Source organism: Triturus cristatus, chromosome 10 (assembly GCF_964204655.1).
Source record: "Triturus cristatus chromosome 10, aTriCri1.1, whole genome shotgun sequence".
Classification (NCBI taxonomy): Eukaryota; Metazoa; Chordata; class Amphibia; order Caudata; family Salamandridae; genus Triturus; species Triturus cristatus.
In genome coordinates, this window is record NC_140593.1 from 1,122,800,382 (window position 1) to 1,122,827,074 (window position 26,693).

The 26,693-nt window shown below is 45.7% G+C and overlaps 1 protein-coding gene across 3 annotated transcripts in view; it reads left to right on the forward strand.

The window, feature by feature from the left end:
* The window catches only part of CIAO3 (cytosolic iron-sulfur assembly component 3), a 127,391-nt gene extending 117,049 nt beyond the window's left edge, over positions 1 to 10,342 (forward strand). For all 3 annotated transcript variants that reach the window (XM_085629356.1, XM_085629358.1, XM_085629357.1), the window contains exons 11-12: positions 8,734 to 8,891; positions 9,240 to 10,342. In XM_085629356.1, the coding sequence (XP_085485482.1) occupies positions 8,734 to 8,891; positions 9,240 to 9,466 (385 nt within the window). In that variant the 3' untranslated portion in view covers positions 9,467 to 10,342. The remainder of the gene's footprint in view (positions 1 to 8,733; positions 8,892 to 9,239) is intronic.
* Positions 10,343 to 26,693: the final 16,351 nt, after the last annotated feature.

Sequence of the window (26,693 nt, forward strand, 5' to 3'; positions counted from 1 at the left end):
CAGATGAGTTCCACATGTAGGTGAACAGGGCAACACAAAAATTCAGCTTGCCTATAGTGTTCAGTTGAATCCATAAGGACTACCCTGGCGCTTGATTATTTCTAGGAGGAGGGCCTATCATTTATACACAACCTGGATAATGGTTCCACTCGAGGCTGGGAAAGAAATACAAGGTGCCTGCCACAGCTCCTGTCTGCCTGCTAAATAAGGTTAGAAAGGAAGTTTGTTATTTCAAACGCAGGGGAAAGACGCTCAAGAAACCTGGAAACTCCATTTGTTGTCCCCACACACAAGGAGGGTCATAGTTGTATACTATGGGGAAGAGATTTTTTTTCTGCAATGGCAGTCAAAATAGCTAACTCAAGTGCTGTCTTGTCGATTTTTGACCGTCAGCTGTGGAATGACACTGCCTCAACAAGCTCCCAGACTACTAGTGAGAACAAGCAACACATTTTTTAAAAGAAAGAGCAGCATCTTCACTGGGATGGTTCTAACACAACTTTTTGTCAGATGGCATCAAAACCCATCTTGAGAAGAAGCAGAAGTGGCTGGCTTCATAGCACAGTTTTTCATCCAGAGATCCAGCAGAGAATGCCTGGACAATTCTTTGGCAAACACATGGATGACTGCTTACAAGCCACAAAAACAGACATGGAGAAAAACATTAAGGTTGGAGACAGTCATTCCAACTAGGTTCCTTCACAGGTTTTTATCCCTGCAAGCAAGAATACCATTATCAAAGTTAACCTGCTGCTCAATATGAGAGACGGCATTCAGGATGAATTAAGCAGAGTGAATAAAGGGGCCCATCGAGCACTAAGGGGCACGATAGGGACCGGCAAACCTGACTTTTTGGACAGCGCACCCCCTCCATTTTCTATGCCTGTTGAGAGGAGTTATAGGCACATCTTTCAGCCTCACAAAAAATTACAGCAGTTCGCTAGGATGTGTACAAAGTGGAGCATGGATACACAATAGCATGTGTGTGGAAACCACTACGGCACCATCAACATGGAAGAATCATAAACACCTGGAGACCTTACAGTGAGAAGAGAATCAAACTGTTGCAGGAAGCGGTCACAGAACCGGAATCGAGAAAACATAGGGGTTTGGTGCAAATTGGGTTCTGTCCCTTCAGTATGCCAGGATTTTTTGCTTTTCTGCTCCCCCTGTTTTTGGACTTTTTATTCTGGGTGAGTTTCACTACCCTTGTCTCACCCACAGTAATCACATGGCAAACGGTCTGCACGTTTTTACGGTCTATGTCCGTCCTTAAGATAAGGATGTTGCGATGCAGCAAGGATAGGGGGGACTTGGCTGAATACATGTGAACACATGCACATGTGTGCGGGCTGCGCATGGCAGACTACTGTTGTGCACAGCCCTGTAACAGCACACAGGTAGCCTGGCACAATGGGGACTCTGCAGGATTCGGTATTCACCTGGGGTAGACCTTCTAAGAGTTGTGTACACTAATAGGAAAAGTCTGTGTGCTTTACTGTTTTGCATGTAGTGGCACCCCATTATACACAAAGGGAGAGAACTGCTTTGGAGTGTAGTTTCACACCCCCTTGGCCTACAGAGAGCATTGATGTCTTGAATTGGTGTATAACCTGTGCGAAAGAACCAAATATGTAACTCCTAAAGTGATATCGGTTTACCTTATGGGTCATCCAGCGTTTTTATATTTCCCTGGATCAGCTCAGGATTAGAGCCCAGGCCTTGTCAGCCTGATGTGCCCAGTCAATTACATTTTCTCCAGCCACAGGAACCAAGGCCGCCCCACACAAAAGGAGCAATTAGCAGTACTCCTCTCAGCTCTTGAGGAGAAAAGGGGTGGGGTGGTAGGATCTCCATCAATCACTTAGTCCGCTGTCACACTGTACCGGGAATGGGGCTTCTCTGAGCCCGCTGAGCAAAGGAGGGTGCCGGGATAACTGGAGCCAACCCAGAGGGGGCTCTCTTTGAAATTCCGGTCTGCAAGACCCTGGCAGTGATGCCAGTGAGGGGTGGAGCTGAGACCCCAGGAGACCCCAGGAGCTGATGTGACCAGTGGCTCCTGGATGATGCCATTTCGAACTGTCCCTGCATGCTGTGCAGTAGGGTGGGAATAAGGGTGGAGCGGTGATGTGGCACCCTAGGATTGGCCAGGGGTGCCTGTCTTAAAGAACCTTTCTCTCCCCTTTAAAAACTCTTGTACAAGGGGAAGACTCTCTCTTACCTCTGGAGTTTCCAACACTTTGCTGCTGGATCCTGGGACTGCCATTGACAACTGGAAGGGAGAACTCCCTGACCACTATCGGGACCAAGCACTCTGCCCAGTTGACCCCAGGACCAGTGAGTCTCCCCTAGGGTAAATAAGGTTGGCCCCCTTACACCACCTGAGGACCAGTTGGGGGGAAAGCCCTGGACTTTGGTGCGCACAAAGCAGTATCAGGAGGAGAGCTGGCAGAGGGAGCCAGGAAAACAAGCTCCTTAGGATTGCAAAGCTTTGTTGGTAAGGAGGGCTGCTGCAACTCCACCTGTTGGATATAATCCATCTCCAGGAGTAAAATGAGCCCTGGATCGTCCAAAACGGCCCAACGAGGCCAGAGTTATTGCATTTAAAATCTTGGAAACCTTTGACCTTTTCCTGCCTCGGAGCGTGTGATGCTGTCCAGTTGTTAAATCTCCCCGGGGTAAGCCAGGGCTGGATGGTTGGCGCAAAGCAACCGTCCTATAATTCTCTGGTAGAGGGCGTGTTCTCATGTTTTAGAGGGCCGGGACCCCATCTCTGGGCCCCCGATGCCCCAAGAAGGAAAAAGAAAAAGCAGGGAAGTGCCTTTGCGCTTCTTCCTGCGATGGACGAAGTGGCTCAGGACCCCATCCATGGGCCCCGATGGCATCAAGAATAAGGAGGGATGCCGCCGCACTCCTCCCTGTGGCTGGCCCACCGCGCTCCCCGTGCCTGTGACTGGGGATCAGGGGAGCGGGAGGCCAGCCACAGTCATACGCACCTGCCTGCAGGAGTGGGCAGGCCAGAAGATTGCTGCCGGGTCCTGCAGCAGCACACTGGAGAGCTGCTGGCGGGGGAAGCCGAGGGTAGGTCCCCCGAGAAGTCCCCTCCACATGGAGACTGCACGCGGGGTGCCTGGTTGGATCTGGGCACGAAAGATGCTGTGCAAGGCCGCTAAGCAAACATAAAAACAGGAAGTAAAAGCATGATGCAGCTCTGTCCTATGCAGGAGGGGAGCTTATTTAATATGGGGGATGTGTTACATTCCATGTTATAGTTTAAATGCATTTTGATATTGGTGTTTATGTCTTTAAGTGCATGCGACTTGTATATCTTTGCTTGGGATTCTAAGTTCTTTCACAGCTTTCTTGTTGTATCATTCTATCTGGTTAAGGCAGTTGTTCCTGTCTTTCAACCTGTATGGATGCATGGAGCCGTGCTGAAATAAAGATTCATATTTGAGAAATTGATGCTCTTTTCTGGATTTAATAGAGCTGTTAATTTAATATTCACTGCACTCCCAGAGAAGTGCCCCATATTTCCATGCAGCGCCACATCTTTCGCCTGCATTTTTGCCCATTTCTCAGATTGTAGTGGCCCCTGGACGACGGGACCACCACCAATCAATTCAGCAGGATCCCACATTTCCCCTGCATGGATCTCTTGAGTCCTTATTTAATGTCGGAAGGCTGTGGGTGAGGGGCAACATTATCACCTCCCCTGGATTTCCTTCATATTTCTCTGGAGCTTTTACTCTTCAACTGGGACTGTTACGTCCTCTAGGGGCCGTGTGTAGGTTGACATTCAGGAGGCCTGAAAGTGTATAAATGTAATATTGAAGTTGTTAAGCTCTCTAGGGGCCAACTGTATGGTTTAAATTCTATTTTTTCACAAGGTGATAGATACCCTTTAGAGGTTGCTTTTTTCTAAATGAAGTTTAATGGTTAAAAATGCATAAATTTGAGAGGATAGGATTTGAGAGGAGAGGATGTAGCCTTACAGCTAGAGCAGTCGACTTTGGAGTTGGGGAACTGGGTTCGAGTCTCGGCAACGATGCTCAACATCCTGTGATTCTGGGCAAATCACTTAATCTCCCCGTGCCTAACAACAATGAATGTGCCCATCTGTAACTAAACTGATGCTCCTGTAAAGCGCTCTGATACCCGATTTCTCGGGTCTAGTTCGCGCTATATAAAATCTACTATTTTTATTTTTTTAAATACACACACAAACTGTTTTTATTCATTACAAATGCTTTATTGGTTCACCATAAGAATTGTCAGTGGTTACTGCTTGCAGTAGATATGTGTTATTATTCTTAATAAGTGCTTTTTTGCTGTAGTATTCTTTTCCTAATTGCATCTAGGTACCCAAGGATGAGTTTATCATGTGGATTGTTGTTCTTGAACCATGATGAAGTTACTAGACTCACTTGATATGTTGGTTTGGCCCCTTCAGGAGGCCAAAGGTGATTACACAATGTCCTTGAAATATCTGTAAATTATTGCGTAGTATCTAGTTGTATGTGTATGTAATAAATTGACTTCTTTTTTTTCTAAAGAAAAAGTACTGTGAGAGTCAAACACTACAATGGGGTGTTTGGTTCCCAGTCAGGACAATTGTGGACCTATTACTTGTGATGGCCACTCAACTAATCTAATAGCCCAATTTCCAGCAGGGTTTTACTCAAGATTTTTTCTCATTTGAAAGAAAAGTTTGGGAGGGAGGGTGGCACTCCTTTCGAGATTTCAGAGCATGAACAAGATTTTTTTATTTATTTTTTATAAAGAAGCGAACTATAAAGATGATCTTCTCAGTAGATGTTCTCTAATCCATCATCCATCCAAAAGACTATTAAGCATCAATAAATCTAGAAGATCAACACGCCAACACCACCGAAAATACTTGTGCTTTATCTTGGATGATCATCATCACAAGTTAAAAGCACTCACTTCCTTTTGGCTTCAAGTCTGCACCTAAGGAGTTCACGAAATACCTTATACCAATGGCTGCACATTTACATTGTTAAGGTGTGAGGGTTTTCCCATATCTCAGAAATCGACTTATCAAAGCTCTGTCTTCATGCCAAACAGAAGCACTCCCTGGTAAAAGCATTGGGTCTAAACAGCCCTGAAGAAGTCCGCTTCTAGGACGAAACGCGTCGGCTGTGCTGTCAAGATCAATTTGTATCTAAAATTCTGTATTTTAAAAAAGACAAGATGAATTATTGTAACTTTTGAATAAAAATGAACTATTTTTGAATAACTTTGATGTGGGGGAATGAATTGTATTATGGCTCTTCCCGACCTATTGAAGTGTGGTGCACCTGTGCTTGTTTTTTAAAAGCATTGGGTCAGACTCCTCCTCAAAGGAAAATCTCTACTTCTGGCACAGCAGATCTTATGCTTATGGGTAAGCACCTGTGCATATATTCTGAAGGTTTATCAATCCCAGGAGAGAGGAGAAAGATTGATAAAACTGGTCTGCGATATGAACTCTGACTCAGAATACAGTCAGAAAATACAATGTTTTACTGGGTATAATGTGAGCTTGCATTCTTTTGGTCCCGAAATGTCAGCTGATGATGAAAACATGCATTGGAAATAGATCTTCGGTCAATAGGACGAGCGCATTCACATAACCATGAAGATGGAACAGGCCATGACTTGGGGGGAGGGGGGGGGTGGGGGGGGGGAGTCCTTTATGAAATACAGCCATGATTCAGAAAACCAACATCTCATTGAAAGACTTGGGAGCACATATAAATAGCCTGTCTGCAAGTAGCCTTTCCTCAGGAAAAAAAAACTGCACACAAACATACTAGAGTAAAAGGCAGTCAGAGTGGCTATGACGGTGTTTGCCCTGTTCAGCTTGCACCAGTATGTCAGAATACACACTACACTGCAGGCAGAAACGAGGAGGAACCATATAAAAAAACATCTCACAAAAAGCTTAACTGCTTTGTCACTAAGTGCTCTGTCACAAGAGCAATCTGGCAGTGGAAGATGTCCTAGGATTATCAAACGAGATGGAAGACTACTTAAGTAGGAAGGATATGGACTGTCACAAAGGGAGCGGACCCTAAGACAACTGGAACTGGTATTCGGAGATGGGTACAACTCCAAATAATCTTTTTGCCACACCAGAGAATGGCAGATGTCAGCTTGTCAAGCAGATAGTGGTATCCCGACTCCCAATGAGAAGCGTTCTTGATTTTCCTGTCAGAGATATTTAGGTACAGTTTCTGTGCGCTCTCCCACTGATCCTGCATGTCTCAATAGTGTTATAGAAGTTGAAAAAGGAATTGTGTACACTAATCTTATTCAACCAGCATGTGCCAAACTAGTTTGGTTCACAAAGGTAAGGGATCCCTTATTAGAGACACCAATACAATTGAAGCCAGATGCATATCATCTTTCCAAGAATCGATCGAGAGCAAGTGTATTATCACAGTCAAGCTTCTCTGTACCCAATTGCTTGGCTGCTGTGGACGTGGAATATGATTCCACCAAATTGTATAAAAGACTCTACAAGCAGCTAGTACAACTTCCGTAATAAAATGGAACAGATTTGGTCTTCGACCATCAGCTAACAATATCAACCCTCTTTCAATGCATCTGTATGAGATATTGCCTTTCCTCCTACATCTTGCAGAGTCTGACATGAGATATTCCTCAATTTGTGTACTTCTGGCGACCATACCTAGCTATCTCAGAACTTCTGACACACCATCCATGTTCTCAGCTTGGATGGTTGCCCTCTTTTTGGCAATAACATCACCAAGACACACAACTGAAATACAGGCATTTTCTATAAAGACTCCGTGCCTAAAATTCAACCAGAACAAATTCACTTTCTGTATGAAACCCATATCTATACTCGAGGTGCCAATGTTGTTCCATTTGACAGAAAACATTCACTTACCAAAGTTTTTACCACAGTCAGATGCAATCTGATTTTGTGGGCCTCCAACAATATATATATTGATCGAACAAAGGATTTTCGGAAAATGGATCAACTATTCATTTGACATTGGAACCAAGGATGCCCTTTGTCAAAACAGGGCATATCATGATGGATCATAGATGGAGATACATTCTGTCATGTCAATGCGGAGTGTCCTATGAAGCGTAGAGCAATGGTGCATTCGACGAGACATTGTGGCCATGACTGCAGTCTTCACTGGAGTACCCCTACTGTATATATTCATGGCAGTGACTTGGTCCTCAGCCCACAGTTGGCCAAACACTATTGTTTCCATATTCAGCTGAAAGCTGAGACGGCAGTGGGGCAGGCAATGTGACATTACCTTTTTCATTATGGTAAGACTCATTTCTACCTATATCAAATATAATTTACTGCTGTGGTAATCAGCATTCATGTGACCGTATGATGTGAATACTGTCAGTGAATGCATGCTAAGGACCAACATGAGAGTGTGGCAAGAATGTTCTTGGCATTGATCAAGGAGAAGTCAAACTGGTTTTGTTTGGAGTCTTGCATTACATAAAGACCAATCACCCTTTCCCTGTAAAAGAAACCTGCTGAAAATTACTGGCAAAACACACATAATAGCACATAGTTTTGATGTATTCAAAATTCTCGATTGTCATACCGCTCATGTTTGTGGCCTGTACTGTCTTAACCCCTTCTTTTCTCTGCTGTTGCAGTTCGACACGTCAGTTGATGAGAGGTCACCTTCCCGTACTGTTCACGATTAGTCATTAGAATGAGGTCGCTCACACCAACTAGAGTGGCCTTAACTACTCAAGACAGGATCCTGACCATTCATCATACCTGAGTTGCATATAGCTTTGGTCTATTTTTTGCAGGAGGGCAGCGGTAATCCTTTCTGGTTGACCCCAAGATGGCCACTGCCTTGTTCGATAAAAATAAGCAAAGTCCCAGAGTCGATTCTGCCTTTCCCTTTTGGTCACCTTTTCCCTATTTCTAGTAGACCACCTTGTTTCTGTTTCGGACCTTGCATTGGGGCAAGTGAAAGGATTGCAGTCATTGGCCCCATGGCAACATTAAGTGTCCATATGCCCCATGTTCTTTAACTCCTCCTGTTCTTGATTCTGCCAAGTGCCTTTCTCCAGCTTTTTTTCTCTCACTAGTTGTCCAGTACCTCTAGATTAGTTCTCCTTGCCTTGTCCTTTCCCCTGAACATCCGGTTGTATTGCCAGTTGGAGAGGAGATGTCTGTGCAGGTGAAAGGGGACCAGCATTCTCTTGGTTGTCGCTTGGTTGAAGGGGGTGACTCCAGCTCGTAGTTACCAGTGCCTTATAGATGTACTAGGCTGCTGGTGAATCGGAAAGATTGACTGAGTAAACTGGTCAGAAAGGTTAGCTGAGTGAACTGGCTTGCCCTGGGAATGAGGGTGTAGGCAGAAGCTGTGAAGTAACTACTATTCAGCACACCCAGGAGTCCTCCAGCTGTTACCTGAGAGCCATATAGTGGCCGAAAGAACACTCACTACCATTGCTGCTTATTTGGTGCTTTTGTTGTGCGCTTCGCTTTTGAATTGCTCTGTTCACCCATCTGGGAATAAGGCCAGATTGTGGGCTGAGATGTATTGGGAGTGCCTGGCCACTTTTTATGGCGTTTATGTGTCATATTTTTAGCATTTTCATAAATTCGTGTTGGGACAGCATTTAAACACATATTGTGATATTTGTCCTTCATAAAGGTGTTCTATTCATTGGTAACATTGTACATTCTGTCTTGTTTTGTTTCAGGAATAAGGATTTTCAGGAAGTAACCCTGGAGAAGGATGGTAAAATGTTATTGCAGTTTGCTTTGGCATACGGCTTTCGAAACATTCAGAATTTGGTGCAGAAGCTAAAGCGAGGAAAATCTGCATATCACTATGTGGAAGTCATGGCCTGCCCCTCAGGTACTGAAATAAGCATAAGTAGACCTTTGCCTTCACTTGTTGTGACAGCTTTGCGCATGAACAGAAAGTCATAACCCAGTTGTCCTTTCCAATATCAAATCATAACAGTTGCCTTATAAAGAGGTGTAAGACAACTAGATTAATCACGGGTAGCTTTTCCGAAGCAGCACTGTTCGATCTGTACTGTTTCTTCACTCTTAAGTATCAAATGTTTTGTATTTTCTGATCAGTAAGACACCTGGGACCTTTTTATAATCTATGGGTGGATTACTAATTCACTTACATTTGAGGTTTGAGGTGGTCATTTGTATATTACTACCAAAAACATTATTTTCTTCTCTTGAACAGGTTGTCTAAATGGTGGTGGTCAGATCAGAGCTGAAGGAGCTGCTAACAAGGATTTGTTGCAAAGAGTTGAGAAGTTGTACCACTCTTTAAGGACTGAGGAGCCGGATAAAAGTTCAAGTGTTGCAGGGATTTATGAACGTTGGCTTGATGGGAATGCTGAGAATGTGTTGCACACACAATACCATGCAGTGGAAAAAATGAACACTGGGTTCAGTATCAAGTGGTAAAGACAGACTTTCCTTTCAGTATCGTAGAACATACGAGAGAGCGGTATTTGGACTCGAGTGTTGACGATTTCCTACTGTTGACAAAGAAATAGACATCAGTTCTCTGGGACCCAGTTGTGTGCACAGTTAACGATCTAGATCGGCGTTGGTATGGGGGTCTTGCTGCTGTTTTTACTATTGGGTTGTTTGTTTAAACACAGTCTAGGTCAGTAGTATTTAACATCTGCTGCTCAGAATTTGAAGACCCAGGAGAGGCTAGCTGGCTCCCTCCGACCAATTTCCAGAGGTTTACAAAAAAAAAAATGAAATATAGGAAAGAACTCTGATAAAGAGACCTCACAGAATACCGAGGATTGATTGTGTTGTCTCCAAGGCAAGAATGAGGAACGAGGGTTAAGCAATGTATACAAACTGTTGCACCTGGGCAGCAACAATCCACGTCCTGTGTGCTTCATGTGCTGACTATTGTTTCCTGTGCTCTAACTTGAAGTCCCATTTTCTTGCACTAAAAATATACCAAATTAATTTATATTTTTTAGGTGAATAGTAATGGCTAAAACAAGGGCAATGTTGCCCGGCCCATATTAGAGGCTATCTCCACTGTCAGAGGTTTTGCTGAGGGCTTTTAGCAGGAACAACCACTTCTAACTATATACCTCTTGTCTTTAGAACTCGTAGGCTAAGAAGAATAAAAGGGTCTTTCTACTACATATCATGCTTAACACTGTGTCCAGTTATCTAATGCACTGGCCCATTTTTCTGGCTTCTCTGTAAGGCTAAATGTGTATTTGAACAAACCAGAATGGAAGCTGAAAAGCGCACAAATTGCACATTACTTCTCAAAAAGATTAAATATACTGATTTGTTTTTAATTTCTGATAATGACTTTATTGATCATGTCTGTGCTATGATCAGATTGTATTTTACTGTTTAGTGCCTTTTTATCTGGCTCCCTTGTAGCTCAAAACTGCACTGTGGTGGTGAAGTAACCTGGAAACAAAGCTATAATAAATGTCTTTTGGATGGAAATTATGATCGATTGCACAGATTAGAGACGGTTGACTCACTTTACCTCTGGATGAGTGCAAATAAGTAACTGTGGGCTTATAGGCAAGAATTGGGGGTATAAGATCCAAGGATATGGGGAGACTTCTGTGCAAGAGAAGAAATGGTTACTTAATTATAGTCCTGGTTCTACATTAAAGGCACCTTAATTCAAGTCATAAACGTAAGAATAATTCCCCACTGCATGTCAGAACCTCATAACACTTTATCATACAATAGAACAAATTTTGATAGGGTGAACCATCCAATTCGCTTTGTCTGACCACTACATTGCAGAACCTATAGAATAACGTGCAGCCTTACATGTCTGAAGAGGAAACGATCAGCCTTGATAGGTTTACATTAAAAAGACACCATGCTACTTTAAGAGTCTTGAACTTCCATATCCTATTATGCCTTGTATTGGCAGGTGACTTGCAGAGTCTGTTCTTTTTGACGAGTTAATGAGGATGAATCCAGATTACATTCTCAAACTATTTTATGCTGCGTGACCCAGACAAAGCCGTAGAGAAGAGTGGGTTGTTTGTCTTAAATAAGTGATGTCTGTGATGCAGAGCCAGGTTTACAAGATAGTAACCATTTTTAGATCTCGCCTATGTAGCGCGCATGTGCTACATAGGAGACCTTTAGCCGTCGTTCAGCTCCTTTACCCAAGCACATACTCATGCTTCGAAAAAGAGCAAACTGCTCTCCCCAGCGCACGTACCATTCGCGGGCTCGACTCCTGCTCCCCCCCTGTCTCTCACGTGCGGACCACTCGCGGGCTGCCAGGCCCGTTCCTCGGATCTTGACTGTGCCTCATTCCACTCATTTAAAAAAAATAAAAGGAAAATTGGCATGAAAAAGCTGCATTTTGAAACTTTTCAAGATGAGGCGGCGATAACCAGGTTTCAGGTTTCCTTTCCTCAGTATCGTACACTATTTGTACATAGGTGAAACAAGTTAGCGCTCTAGCTATTTCGTTCTCTTCGGTGACGTATGCGAATATAGCGTGCCCCTTTCGCCTCCCTCATTATAAAATGAGCACGGCCAACGAAGCGAACCTTCTATCATCACTGCATTAGGGCAATCAGGAGCCGAAAGTTCCATCTCACGGCCTGCCATCCCCAGCCTCTCCTGCCAAGATGCCTGGTATCTTACTCAGTGAAGTGTTCCCCAACTTCGAGGTGGACACCACCATCGGCAAGATCAAGTTTCATACGTTTCTTGGAGAGTCGTAAGTAGGGAAACATTTGGGAACAATTACATAGCAGGTGTAGGAGGAACTCGCGCAGTCTATAAGAAGGCTCAGTTTTGTTGGGAGAGTTACTTCTGTGTCCTTCAATTAGATTAGTTGCTTTGCCCGTGACTGGGCGTACTGTTGTGGCATACATTTAACTCGCAACTGTATCATTTTGTGCTAAGCTCAGAGACATTGGGTCAGTAGTGATGAGCAAGAACTTATATACATGTAGTTGGTGAAGAGTAGTAGAGCCAGAACTCCACACAAGAATTTACTTGGACTTCTGGTGTGTGCAGGGCAGCACCTGCTAGCGTAAAAATCTGCTATAAGTCCTCTGATCTCAGTGAGCGGTCCCGCTGCTTCCCTTGTTAAAGAGGAGGGGCAGTTCAGAACAAGAAAACCAGTGTCCCTCCTTTTGATAATACACTCCCTATTTCATTCAAACACACCTTTATGTATGCATCTGGGCTATTTCTTATGTGTAGGCATTGGCATAGCCAACAGGTCTCGCCTTTGAGACCTTATAAGTGTTTAGTTATCCAGCACAATATCCTTGGTGCAACAACATCAAGTGTTGCATGGCTAAACACTTATAAGGTCTCAAAGGCGAGACCTATTGGCTATGCCAATGCTTGTTCTGCATTGTAGGATCTTCATTGATAGTCATAAACATTAGAGTAGAGTAACAAGCTAAATTTCTCTCCCTGGTGGCTCTTGGTAATGCAGTAGCAAAAAGGAGTATTGGCTGAAAAAAATTCTTCAAAGTAATTTGACCAATACTATGGTCAGTTCTTCTATCAGAAACAATACAGCTGTTTCTTATGGACATTGGGACCGACTTCCAAATGTTCTCTTTGCAGATGTCTGTTAATGGGATTAATTGTGGCTGCTCTTCCTCTAGTGGAGTGAGCCCTACATTACACGGGTAGCTATTTATTGGCTCACTGCTAACAAATAGAAATACAAGGCTCAATCCAGTGAGTGAGAGAAAGCCAGGTCTGGTGGCTTATTGAACTAATGCGTCCACTTTAGGGACCTGTGTAAAACCTCACGGTCACAGGTTCATATCCTGACTGGCTCACTCAGCCTTTCATCCCTCTGAGGTCGATAAAATATGTACTATTGAGTTTGGTAACAACATATTTCTGTTATTCAGCACCAGGATACCCTTTGGTGAACATGCGCTTTACAAATACATGTTATGTTAGAAATTAATTGTTTAAAAGAGACAAGACCTGTACGTATGGAACCACAGTTGATAAACAATTGGTTAGATTTACTTAGCTCTTTGATCTTGTCTGAGTAGAAGCATAACACGCTCCTGACATCAAGCAGATTGAAGCAACGTTCAGCTGAAGTAGAAGGATTGTTAAAGAAAACCGGTATAGTAATGGTTTGGGTGATAATAATGCGGGCACTCCCTTTGGAAAGGAGAATGAATGGGTCCTCCTGATTACTCTATGAGAATGGAAAAATTGTATAGTGCTGCACTGCCTAAAGGGCATGAACCTCGCCAATGCTACGAGCTGAAGTGATGGCAACCAAAAAACTTTCTTCCATTACAGATGATGCAACAACGCTGTGTCAAGAGGCTCAAATGGTGAACCCATATGTTTAGACAGAACAAAATTGAGATACCATGGAGGAGATGGCGCTTTTATAGGAGAGAAAACTTTCTTTAGCATTTCCTAAGAGTCTTTAATGTTTGGAATCTTGAAAAAGGATATCTAGAGGCAGTTTCTGTAGGTTGTAATTGCTTCAAGACAGACGTTGATTGAGGAGAATTAAAGCTTGGCTAGAGATAGAATTTGCAAGTAGGGAAACATTGCTTTGTCTTGAAAAGAGATGGGATCATTGCCTTTCAGTTGTCATCTCAATCAAAAACAAAATCTATTTTGCTTGACAGAAAAACAGGCCTCGTGGATGGTTGTTCTCCCTTTTAAAATGATTATACATTATATAGGCAAATTGAAGTGTCCATATTGTCTTATTTCATAAGCCATACTGCCAAATTCAGTAACTGTGACTTTGGAACCCTGTCCGGATGCTTGGTTTGCATAGCAGCCTCTTGTGTGGTTATACTGCCATCTGTAGATTATCTGGAAACAATCTCCCCCTGGGCCACTCCTGAGACGATCAGGATCAATGTTGCCTAGGTGTCCATAGTTTTAAGTTGACTGCAGTCATCAGCGGGATTGGTGTAATAGCTTACAGTAATGCTCTGTCCAGTTTATCAAATGGCCATTGCCCAGAGACCCCTGGTTCCTACCGTCTAGATGCTAAGTCTTGGCATTTGTTTGTTAGGGGACATAGCAAATGTATCTGTAGTTGAATAGCCCATTCTGTAAAAATGTCTTGAAGAATGCCATTGTTTAAAACCCACCTGTGTTTTTCTTAGTAGAACATGCTGACAAACGTGCTTGGTAATTTTGCTTTCCTGACAGAGGAACGGCCTGTAAACATCAGACTTGTGGCTATGGGCCAATGACCAGCTTTGCCGACCAAGCCAGAACCTTTATCTTTTTCCTCCTTATTTTATTCAAACAATGTCTGGTTGACATCTTGTCTGTCTAAATAAGAAGTTTGTTGTCTATAATCTCTCCAGGTGTGTAACTCATCACTCTAATTTGGACACGATAAAAGAGGCGAGGCAGCAGGCGAATGTGATGGGTGAATAACTCAATTTGCTAGATATCCATCCAGATATTTGCCCAGATTATCTGGGCCTGATTTAGAGTTTTCAAAAATGTAATGAATATCCCATCCACTGTATTACAAGTGCATTATATCCTATGGCACTTGTATTATGATGCACAAGATATCCGTCACGTTTGAGACCTCACTCTGGCAATGCATAGATTCAACTGCATGTATATAAGTACTTGATTCAAAGTCGTTAGCAGAAACTGGAGATTGGCACTTCACAGACAAAATATAACTTAAGTTCAGTAAAATTAGTCCTGAACACAAACTGAGTGAGAAGCAAGCAGACAAAAGGGGCCAATGGGACTTCCTCAGGTAGCACTTTAATGGAGATCAAAGATGGCTACCCCATTCTAGTACATGTGTTTTCTAATGTAGGATGTGACTGTCACTATGTGGATAGCATTGTGATTTAGGAAAAATACCCCAAATGTAATTTCAGCTTCCATCTTAGAATGTTACTTAAATTGGCATTTGATATTAACTATGTGAAATCAATATTCAAAATAATATTCTGAATGGCTAGATGTAATGAACCAGAAATGTACCAAAGTCCTATTTCCATCTACCTTACTTGGTGGCCATAACGAAACCTACCCTACTCTGAAAACAAGTAATGCATACTGTGTTGATATTACTGATGCTGTACCCATGCATTTGCTTCTATGGAAGTATTTGACTGTGGACGACATGAGTGGCAATTGTACTGTATTTGCTTTTTGTTCCCTTTTGAGTCTCCTCTTGGATCTCCCTCAATGGGAGTCCATAAGGGATGCATGTACAGTACCCGAAATCAAAGAATCGGAATGGAATTGGACTGAGCAAAAGGTCTTGGTGTGCAGTATTTATTCCCCATACACTGCTCAACATAAAACGAGAAAATAGACAGTTATGGGGTCTAAAGTAGTCAATTAAGGCATAAGTTAAGACATCAGCGATGTAGTTATACTTCTATGGTTTTATCATATAAAGAGGATAAAAACCTTATTCTTGTAAATGCCCATTCCAATCAAATTGAAAGATCCATAAAAAAAGAAATGCCAACGTGTTTCGGGATACTCTAATTCATTTGTCGCCGGTTTAAGGGATAAGATGTCTTACTAATAGTTTCATAAAAATATAAAATAGGAGTATATAGGTTACAATAGGTTCAAAGGAAATAGAGGAAAACAAAAAGAATGAAACAAATCAAGCAATTTGATCATGTCAATCATCATTATTTTTTACTAATCATACAAGATAAATACATGAACAGATTCTCAAATTTCTAATTGTTACACTGATACACGTGTGAAAGGATTTATTACTTAAATTCACATTTATAAGCGTTCAAAAGTAAAGAAAAACTACACTAACAAAGAAAAGAATGCAGAATTACATCAGGCAATCAACAGCTTGCCTCAAAATGTACCAAGATAATTCTTGTTAGGTTAATTGTTTCACATTTGCCCCCAAAATGTTCTGCTTACATTTGGATAATTTTATTTGATATAACTACAATCGAAGGGATTCCATGGAGACAATGTAAGTTATGTAAAGTGTTATTCTTCTGGTGAGTTATGCCAAAATTAATGATAATGATCATCTGAAAGAGACTATTAGTTATAGATTCCTTACCTTACAATTACCCCCAGGCGGCAGACTGGATCCGGCGAATATTTTCTCAGCAGTAGCCCTGCGCGTCAGTGGGTGGCATCGGTCGACTCCGCGTTCGGCATCGTGATCGCCGGGATGACGTTGCGGTATCTACTTAGACGCCGCCCCTGCGCGCTGACGTCAGTTCTTTTTCTGCGCCAGCAGCGCAGATCCGTAGAGAGCGGTACCCTTAGTTACTTTTTGAGCAAAGTTTTTTTTTCTTTACTTTTGTCGACATCTTTTCGAGTCGTTTGACTCCTGGTGCACGTAGGGACATTCCATCGTCGGACCGGCTTCAAGCCTTCTGACTCCTGTCACAAGCTGATGTCTGTCATGGATCCGCACCTCGTGTGCCTCTGGTGCTTGGAGCGCGACTACGACCCGAAGTCGTGCTCCGACTGTCGGGCCATGAATCCGAAGTCTTTGCGGTAGCGGTCCAGAAAGCTTCTGGAGGCCCAGCAGTCCACTCTACGCCGCTTGAGGTCCCGGTCAAGAGGAAGGTCGCGGGACCGGTCACAGAGCCACCACCATCATTCCTCCTCAAAGTCTTCGGCATCGGGTAAGTCGAAGCACAAGAAGAAGGCGAAGCAGCATTGTCGCTCTTCGCCTTCTCCCCGTCCGTCGACCGACGTGATGTGGAACGTGGAGGGTCGTCGTCCTCCAGCTCCGCCCTCGGAGCCTACTGGGACGGCGCCGAGTTTCCCTCCCTTCCCGGGAGCCGGAGCGTCCCCTGCCCAGCTTTGTGCCTTTTATTAAGCCATCCATTCCATCTTTGAGCAGCCTGACTCCGCCGGCGCACCTTCAGGCCCCGCAGACTCTGCTGGGGGCTGTAGGCCTTCGATGCTGGCGGCTCCTGCCCTGGTACCGCAGGGCCCCCAAGGATCGAAGCCTGGATACGGATTGGTTCCGGTCAACCTCGCATACCTTCTTCAAAAGGAAGCGCTTTCCCTACAGCTCCCCAAGATAGGGAATCCAAAGAAGCTGGACCATCTTGGGAAGATGTTTTCTTCCGCCAGCTTAGGACATGTCTCTTGGGCTGTTACACACATTCAGTGTGGGAGACGGTTGCACAATTGCTGCCACAGTACCCGGAGGAGGTCCAAACTGTGCTCGCCCGCGCTGTTGCTGAGGGTCGAGACGCAGCAAAGTTCACCATCTGGTGTGTGCAGGATACTGCTGTCTCGCTGGGTAGGACAATTTCCACGTCAGTAGCACTGAGACGCTACGCCTGGCTTAGAACCTCTGGCTTCTCTGGGGATGTCCAATCTACCCTTTTGGATATGCCCTTTGATGGCCGTCACCTGTTTGGCGACAAGTCAAACAACCCGCTCGAGCGCTTAAAGGACTCTAGAGCTACGGCCAGGTCCTTGGGCCTTAGAGCGACTTCTCACCCCATGCAGTCAGCCTTTCGCCCTCGGTGACCCGCAACGTTTCACCCAGGGCTGCACAAGCCACCCAGCCTCTGCACGGCCAGGGACGTAGGACCCTGCGTTATGAGTCCAGGCGCCAGAGGGTGGGCCAGTCCACCAAACCTTCCGAGTCCGACCTTTCAGGGCCATTAGTTGCCAGTGGCCGGCAGGATTCGCGATCACCGTCCCCACTGGCACAACAATACGTCGGACAGGTGGGTTTTGCAGATAGTCCGAAGGGGCTACTCCCTCCCCTTCGAGACTACCCCCTCTCTCCATGTCACCAACACTTCATCGCATGTTGGAGGATCACTTGGCCCTTCTCCGCCAGGATGCTGCGGCTCTCTAGCACAAGGGAGCTATCGAGCGAGTCCCTGTGCCAGAAGTAGGTCATGGTTGTTATTCCCACTACTTCCTGATACCCAAGCAGGACAAATGCCTGGGTCCTATCTTGGATCTCAGGGACTTCAACCGCTTCCTCCGGAAGGAGAAGTTCAAAATGTTGACATTAGCTCAGGTCCTGTCTGCCCTCGATCCTGGAGACTGGATGGTAGCGTTGGACTTGCAGGACACTTCCACATCCCTGTCCTACCAGCTCCTAGGTGTTACCTACGGTTCACGGCAGACCACAAGCATTTTCAGTTTACCTTGCTCTGCCTAGGCCTTATCAGCGCCCCTCGGGTGTTCACGAAAGTGATGGCGGTGGTCGCAGCTAATCTGCGCAGATCAGGGGCTCCAGTCTTTCCCTATCTCAACGACTGGCTGTTAAAGGCGGACTCGCCCCAGGCTATGGTCTCCCTCCTCCAGACTACGGCAGACCTCCTGATCTCGCTGGGGCTCACTATCAACGTACCAAAGTCACACCTGATTCCCTCTCAGAAGCTCCTTTTCATCGAAGCGGTTCTGGACACAGCGCGGTTTCGTGCCTATCCTCGCGAGCAGTGGGTCCGGGATATTCGATACCGATGTTTCAGCCTCTAGCCCATATTTCAGTGAGGATGACCCTGAGGCTGCTGGGCTTCATGGCCTCCTGCATCCAGCTGGTGGATCATGCCTGGTGGCATTGCAGGCTCTGCAGTGGGACCTGAAGTTCCAGTGGGCGAGAGGATTGGTTAGATCTGTTTGCCACCGAAGGGAACGCGCAATGTCAGCAATTCTGCACGTTGGAATTTCCAAGGCAGCTCTTGCTCAGCGACGCTTTTCGTCGCAATCTGCAACTGTGGCCTCCGGTACGCCTTTCCACCTGTAACACTTCTGCCCAGAGTGCTGAAGATTAAGCGCAACCGGGACCAAGTCATTCTTGTGGCTTCGGACTTAGCACGAAGAGTCTGGTACACCGAGCTCTTGAGCATGGCCATTGATGGGGACGGTCCTCCACCCAAACCTGTCCATCCTCCACCTCCTTGCGTGGAGATTGAGCTGCGGCAGTTGATTTCTTTTGACCTTCCGCCGGAGGTCTGTAATGTCATCTTGGCAGCCAGGCGTCCCTCCACCAAGTCTGTATACGCCTGTAGATGGAACAAGTTTGTGGCATGGTGCACAGCAAAGGCTGTGGATGCCCTTTCTGCCCCCCTTTCGGAGGTACTCTTGTTCATCCTCTCTTTGGCCAAGCAGGACTCTGCCTTGGGCACTCTTAAAGGGTTCCTTTCGGCCATTACTGCCTTTGTTCGCCTTCCTGACCAGCCTTCTCTTTTCAAGTCCCCTATTGTAAATAGATTTCAGTAGGGCATTACTCATCTCTTTCCCCTTTTTCGTTATGCCCCAGTGGGACTTGAACCTTGTCTTGACGTTCCTTATGTGTGCTCCCTTTGAGCCTCTATATAACTGCCCAATCAGGCTCCTTACTCTGAAGACTGACTTCCTTGGCGCCATCACCTCTGCTCCCAGAATGAGTAAGCTTCAAGCTCTGTCCCCAAAACCTCCTTTTTTGCTGTTCATTGCGGACAAAGTAGTCCTTCGCACACAGGCCTCTTTTCTTCCCATAGTGGTTACCTCGTTCCACAAAGGACAGACCATCACTCTGCCCACCTTTTTCGAACCTCCGCATCCTTCTGAGGAGGAGGAGAGACTCCATCGTCTGGACCCAAAACATGCACTGCCTTTCTATGTAGACTGCACAATAGATATCCGGGTGTACGATCAACTCTTCATTGGCTATGTGGGCGCCAAGAAAGGTCGAGCTGTACAAAATGCACTATCTCTTGATAGGTTGTCCTATGCATTAAAATCTGCTACTCCTTGGCAAAGAAGGAAGCCCCTGTGGGACTACTTGCCAGCTCCAGCACGGCAATGGCAACTACTACTGCCTTGGGGTGTGAAGTTCCACTCCTTGATATCTGTCAGGTGGCCATGTGGGCATCCCTGCACATGTTCACCAAACATTATTACCTGGACAGCCAAGTCAGGAGAGACTGCTACTTTGACCATTCTGTTCTCCAGGACTTTCTGGTGTGAACTTAGTTTGCAGACCCACCACCGGGGTTGGCATTGCCTGGGTATCTATTCTAAAGGTAAGTAATCTATAACTACGGTCTCTTTCAGATGAACAAGTTACTTTCCTTTGGTAACAATGTATCTGTAAGAGACATATGTAGTTATAGATTCCTCACCGCCCCACCCTTCCTCCCCGTTCTGCGAACTGACTTCTAGGGATAGGGACTCCCTTCCAGAGCCCTAGTTATGTGCCCCAGTGGTCCGTGTCTTCCATGGCTCTGTGCTTCTGGCATGGAAAGTTGAGTCAGAACTGACGTCCGAGCACAGGGGCGGGGTCTAAGTAGACACCGCGTAATCATTCCGGTGACCACAACGCCAACGAAGGACACGGAGTCTAGCAATGCCACCTACCGACGCTCAGGGGTACTGCTAAAGAAAAAGATCCTGTCTAATGCCTGGGGGTAATTTTAAGGGTAAGGAATCTATAACTACATATGTCTCTTACAGATACATAGTTACCGAAGGTAAGTAACTTGTTCATTAGTTCTTATATTTCCGCGCCAGCCAGTGCAGATCTGTGAAGAGAGCTACATCTGTCGACCCTTCTTTGGTGTGTAGACTCTTTTATCATGTCTAAGAAGACTTCTGAATTCAAACTGTGCAGCCCTTGTCACCGTGCAATGTCAGTGATGGGTCCCCACCTGGTTTGCCTCTGGTGCCTGGAACGCGCCCACAACTCAGTCATGCTCTGACTGCCGGGCCATGGCTCCGAAAGCTTTGAGGAAGCTACTTGCGGCCCGGCCCTCGGCACCGTGTCACTCAACTCCTAGGAGGTCTAGTTCACAGTCCCAGTCCAGAGGAAGGTCCGGGCACTGCTCTGGGAGTCCCAAGTCCTCATCCTCCCCCTCGTCGGGTAGGTCAGGTAAGAGGCAAAAGAAACAAAACACGAAGCATGCTTCAACTTCTACTTGTCTATCGGCCAATGCAACTGAGTACTCTCGACGTTCTAGGCCTCGTTCTTCTGAACCTGCGCCTGGGTCAGCTCCATGCTTCACTGCTTTTCAGGGAGCTGGAGCAACCCCTGTACAGCTTAAAGAATTTTATGACGCCAGGTGCCTCATTTTTGGACGGCCTGACCCTACCAGCGTGCTTTCGGGCCCTGTAGGCTCAGAGGGGGCTCCATCATGTTCCGTGCCGGTGGCGCCGATGCTTACCCAGGGATCCGGGAACTGATCCAGCCGGGTGTCGGGCGTGCCTTTGTGGCTGGCCCCATTGCTGATGCTCCTGGCACTGCTGGTGACACCCCCCATTCTGATTCCGGCTGCCCCGGACCCGGTACTACATCGACCAACACCGATACTGGTGCCAACGGAAACTCCAGGTCCTAGGCCATTTCCTAAGCGCTATTTCGAAGGGCTAGGAGTTGTACAAGATTGGGAGTGGTCGCTGGACCCATTAGAAGGACAGCCTTATCCTGAAATTAACTGGTGTGAGTAGTTAGGTGAGGCCAGTGGACTGGACTCTCTCCAGATTCTGGCATGCATTCTCCCCCTACTGTGGCTACAGAGGAGGGAGCTTCATTTGCTATGGTGGTGCGAAGGGTGGCGGATGTCCTGGACTTCAGCTCCCTTCGGTGCAGTCAAGACTAATATCTTGACGGAGGTCTTTCAGCAAGGTGACTCCTCCTCGGAATTCTTGCTACCATTTAATGAGGCCCTTACAGATGTCCTACTGGGTACCTGATCCAAACCCAGCACAGGAGTTTTTATGAGTAGAATAATCGCACGCCACCACTGCCCTCCTCCTGTATGCCTTTCCACCCATACCACTTCTGCCCAGAGTTCTCAAGAAGACCGGGCCCAACTTACTCTTGTGGCTCCAGACTTGTCACAGAGAGTCTGGTATCCCAAGCTTCTCAGTATGAGCATCAATCCGCCATTCACGTTGCCCCTTCCGGAGGATCTTCTGTCGCAGCAGCAGGGGATGGTCCTCCACCCGAAACTATCAACTCTAATCCTTTTTGTGTGGAGATTGAGTGGCAACAGTTGACCGCATTCGACCTTCCTCCCGAAGTCTGTAATGTTATTTTGGCAGCCAGGCATCCCTCCACCAAGTCGGTATATGCCTGCCCATGGAACCAGGTTGTAATATATTGCACAGAAAAGTCTATTGACGCTCTTTCTGCTTTTCTTTCTGATATTTTGCTTTTTATTTTAACTCTACCAGCAGGGTTATGCTCTGGGCACTTTAAAAGGGCACCTTTGCAGCCCTGTCTGCCTTTCTGCGGCTGCCAGACCAACTCTCATTATTTAATTTCCCCATTGTAAATAGATTCCTCAAAGAACTTGTACATTTGTCCCCAACACCCCCTTTTATTATGCCTAAGCCGGACCTTTATTTGGTTTTCACATTCATGATGCGTGCTCCATTTGAACCTCTGCACAATTTCCCACTCCGGTTGCTTACCATCAAAACAGCCTTTTCAGTGACAGTCCCATCTAGACCCCTTCGGGTATTAGAGCGCTCTACACATCTCTTATTTCATTTAATTTCATCTGCCAGGAGGGTGAGCAAATTGCAGACTTTGTCATCCAAGCCTCCTTAACTGAAAATACTCCCTGATAAATTAGTGTTGTGCACAACGTCTCACCTTCCGAAAGTGCTAACTTCTTTTCACATGGGGCAATCCATCACCTTGCCTACTTTCTATGGTCCGCTGCATCCCTCTAAAGAAGAGGAGCGACTCCACCGTCTGGATCTAAAAAGAGCGTTGTCATTTTACTTTGACCACACAAAAGAATTCTGGGTGGACGACCTACTCTTCGTGGGTTATGTTGGGGCAGATGAGGACTATTTTGCGATGGGTTGTCCTCTGCATCAAAATCTGCTATGCTCTGGCAAACAAACAGCCTCCTGAGGGCTTAAGAGCTCATTCCACCAGAGCTAGGATGCGATCAGAGTGTTGCCACGTGGAGTTCCAGTCCTTGACCTTTGTGAGGCCTGAACATGGGCATCCCTGCACACGTTTACTAAGCCTTACTGCCTTGACGGTCAGTTCTGCAGGGAAGGCCTCTTTGGCTGTTTTGTCAAGGACTACTTTCGGGTCTAAACTTGTCCGCAGTCCCTCTGGGGTTTGTATTGCTTGGGTATCAATTCAAAGGTAAGGAATCAGTTGCTAGATGTCTCTAGTTGGAGAAATTACTTTCCTTCAGTAAGGCTTTACCTGTTAAAGACTTGATCTAGCCTCAGTTTCCTTACGAACCCACTCATCCTCCCTGCATTGCGGACAAGTTTATAGGGTCAGGGCTTTTCCCTTCCAGGGACCTCGTTGTTCAAAACTCGCCAGTGCACTTCATGACTTTGCGCTTCTGGCATGGAAAGTCTTGAAAAGTAACTGACATCAATCCACCAAGGTGGCACCTATTTAGGTGCTGTTGACGTCACTTCTGGTGCGGATGACGCCATCCACCTGTGCGCAGGGGTGTTGCTTGAAGAAAAACCTTCCAGATCCAGTCTGACGCCTGGGAAATTCAAAGGTAAGGAATCTGCAGCTAAAGCCGGTCTCTTTCAGATAAGGCGTTACTCAAGGTAAGTGACTTGACTGATAAGAACATAGTCATATACAAAATAGAGTTACTGAGTGTACATGTGTGGGCCAGTAGCATGGATATAACATACACCTAGGAAGCAAATGTGATTGTACAGCTGAAGGTTATATTGTGCTCTGTTTATAAATCACCAAAGTTTGAGTTGCAAGTTTATTTCTTGTTAAACAAGGTGTAAAGGCTGAGAGCACCTGAAGTGGTATGCTTGAAAGTAGATTGTGGCTTGAAGCCAAAGCCTTTTCCCAAAAAATCTGTGAGAAAGTCAAAGCTTCTGTTGACAATAGATTTTCCTTCTGGGGCTATCTGGGCACATTCCCTTTTTAAATAGTTGTAATACAGTGTCATAAGCAAATGATTTGCAGCGAAGACATTTATAGGGCGTGGATGTTTATTTCCAGAACTTTGATGAATATATTAAAGTATTGCAGATAGTTGAATACTGTTGAAGGTAGGGGTGTGTCACTCTTAAGTGTTTTTTTGTCACTCTGGTGTTGTAAGCATGGCTCTAAGATTGTATGCCATTGTGCCCATGTTAGAAATGTGTGTAGCGTATTTTACTAAACAACAAAAGGCTGTCTATAGGGCTGTCAGAAAGTGTCTTCTGATAGAGGCTTCTTAACTGCAGATTCCTCACCTTGTGAATTTCCCCAGGTGTCAGACTGGATCCTGAAACTTTCATAGCAATTCCCTTACATGTTGGTAGGTGGAGTCATGCAGCTTTGCGTCAGATTTGTCCTGACCAGGATGTGACATCAGGGCCCAAGTATGTGTGTGCCACCTATGTGCTTACGTCAGTTTCTTTTCTTTCCATGCCTGCTGACATGGATCCAGAGCTACTTGTATCCTGTTTCTCCAGACAGATTTTTCTTTCAATTCTTCAGTGTGCATACAGTGTCACCCCCAGAACGAACAGGTTCTAAACCTTGTTGTGACTGTCACCAACAGATGTCAGTGACCAACACCCACAGATGTCGGTGATGGACACCCACGAGGTCTGTTTAAGTTTCCTCCGCATCAAACACAACTGCGTCATGTCCGTGGTGCTCAAACATGTACAAATAGGCCATCAGCGACTGCACGGCCAATGTAGCCTTCTCCGACTCTACATGTCGAAAAGGCATTTGTGGTTGAAGCCAAGAGTGTGTCGGTCCTGGTCGATTTTGAGGGTGCAGAGGCACTCCCGAGGCTGCTCGTGTGACCAGTCATCATCAAGGTCATGGGGTTCTGGTTCATCAAGGAAGTCCTGCAAGGAGCATAAAAAATTTAAGCATGTGTCCCCTTTAGCCTGTGATTCTCCAAGCACTTCCAGGCTGCGGAACAGATTCTAACACTAGTCACTAGTCCCCACCCCAAAATGAACAACACACAGAAGCTCCAACAGCTGAAGGTGGTAGAAGACCTCCTCTTCTGGAGCACTTTCGGAACCCTCAGATCCAACGGGGCCTCCAGTCGGTCTACTGTTGGCAAATCTGTTCCCCATGTTGACTGCATCCTTCGATCTGTCCTTGACTCTGTCCCATACTTAGGCTTCAGTAAATCCAGCCCCTGTGCCATCCATGGTCCCACACTTAGCACTAGGCACAACACCTCATTTGGTGCCATGACTGCTGCAACCAGCTTGCGATCCAGGTGTCACCAATGCCGAAAGGGGAGCCAAATTTGTTTTGAATTTGGAGACTAATGCTCTACTGCCCAGACCTAGACAGTATGTCTACTCTGAACCAGACTACTCTCCATATTATTTAGGCACTCTTGATGATGAGGATATCAATTAATCCGCTGAGAGCAATATTTCAATGACCTTCAGAATAGCAATGGTCTGGTCCCCTCTCCAGACATTAGCCATTTCCTCACCAAACCCCACCATGGCAGTTGAGGGTCTGCATCTTTCGTCACACTGATTCAGAGGGCAGCTGAGCTGCTTGACCTCATCCTGCCAAGTCAAAACTGCTCTTCTGGCAGAGGTGCAAAACCTTGCACAATTCACTCAGAAGCGAGGTTATAACCGATGTGTTGGTGGGCACCTGGTCAAAACCAGAATCTTACCCATCAGTCAATAGACAGGTGGCAAGGTAGCATATATCAGCTCCAAGAGATTCAGACTTTCTATTGAAACATCCCACTCTGAAGAATCTTGTTCAGGTACCAACAAGCTGCTTGAAGCCCAATGCAATCCCTACCCACCACACCTTACAGGGATTCACAACGGATGAAAACCTTAACCTAACGGATGTTCTCCTCAGCTAGTCTCGCTCTCAGATCGGGAAAAAATACATGCCTCTTTGTTAGATGTTCACACTCATTATGGGACAAAGTGGTGGATATCTTGCCAATGGTCTAAGATGACGTCTGTAAAACCCTGCAAAAGCTAGTTTTGGATGGACAAGATGCAGTAAAAAATTCTATTAAATCTGATCTGGACAATACCAACTATCTGCGTAGAGCAGTCTGCAGCAGCGTGGTGTTTAAGCATCACATCTGGATTCCCTCCAAAGGCTTTTAGTCTGACTTCCAGCGGGCTTTTATGGGCATGCTTTTTGATTGCTCGTAGTTTTTAAAGAGTAAGGCCACTGCCTGCTCTCTGGGCCTAACTTTGCCAGCTCGGCTGTCCCCACAACAGTGGCAGAGACAATACCCTGCTCAGCAGCAAAAGTCCTCCCCCTACTTTCAAGGTTGAGGCCTGAGATCAGGCGGATAGCATCCAGACTCCGAGGGGCAATCAGCTACCCAAACCACAGCCCCTTCACCCGCATCTGCGGTAAAACCACTTTACTTTTCCCATAGTGGCACATGCCCGCCCGGTCATGAGGAGGTTGCATCACTTTCCACCTCCCTGGGTGGAGAAGCATGAAGTCGGATCAATGGGTGCTCCAGATCGTGCAAAGTAGATAATCCGTTCCTTTTCTGCATTGCTTCTAACAATCCCCCCACCCCCACTCTTAACAGCAGGACATGCCACCTGCACCACAACACCTCCCTGAGAGAACCATTTGTCCATACTCCTGGGAGAAGTTCAAGCTCTCTAGTTCAAAGGAACAATAGAGAGGTTGCCTACATCAGAGATCTGGACTGCCTTCTACTTTCTGGTGCCGAAGAAGAATGGAGGACTCCATCCCATTCTAGATCTTTGCTCTCTGAATTTCTTTCTCTGGAAG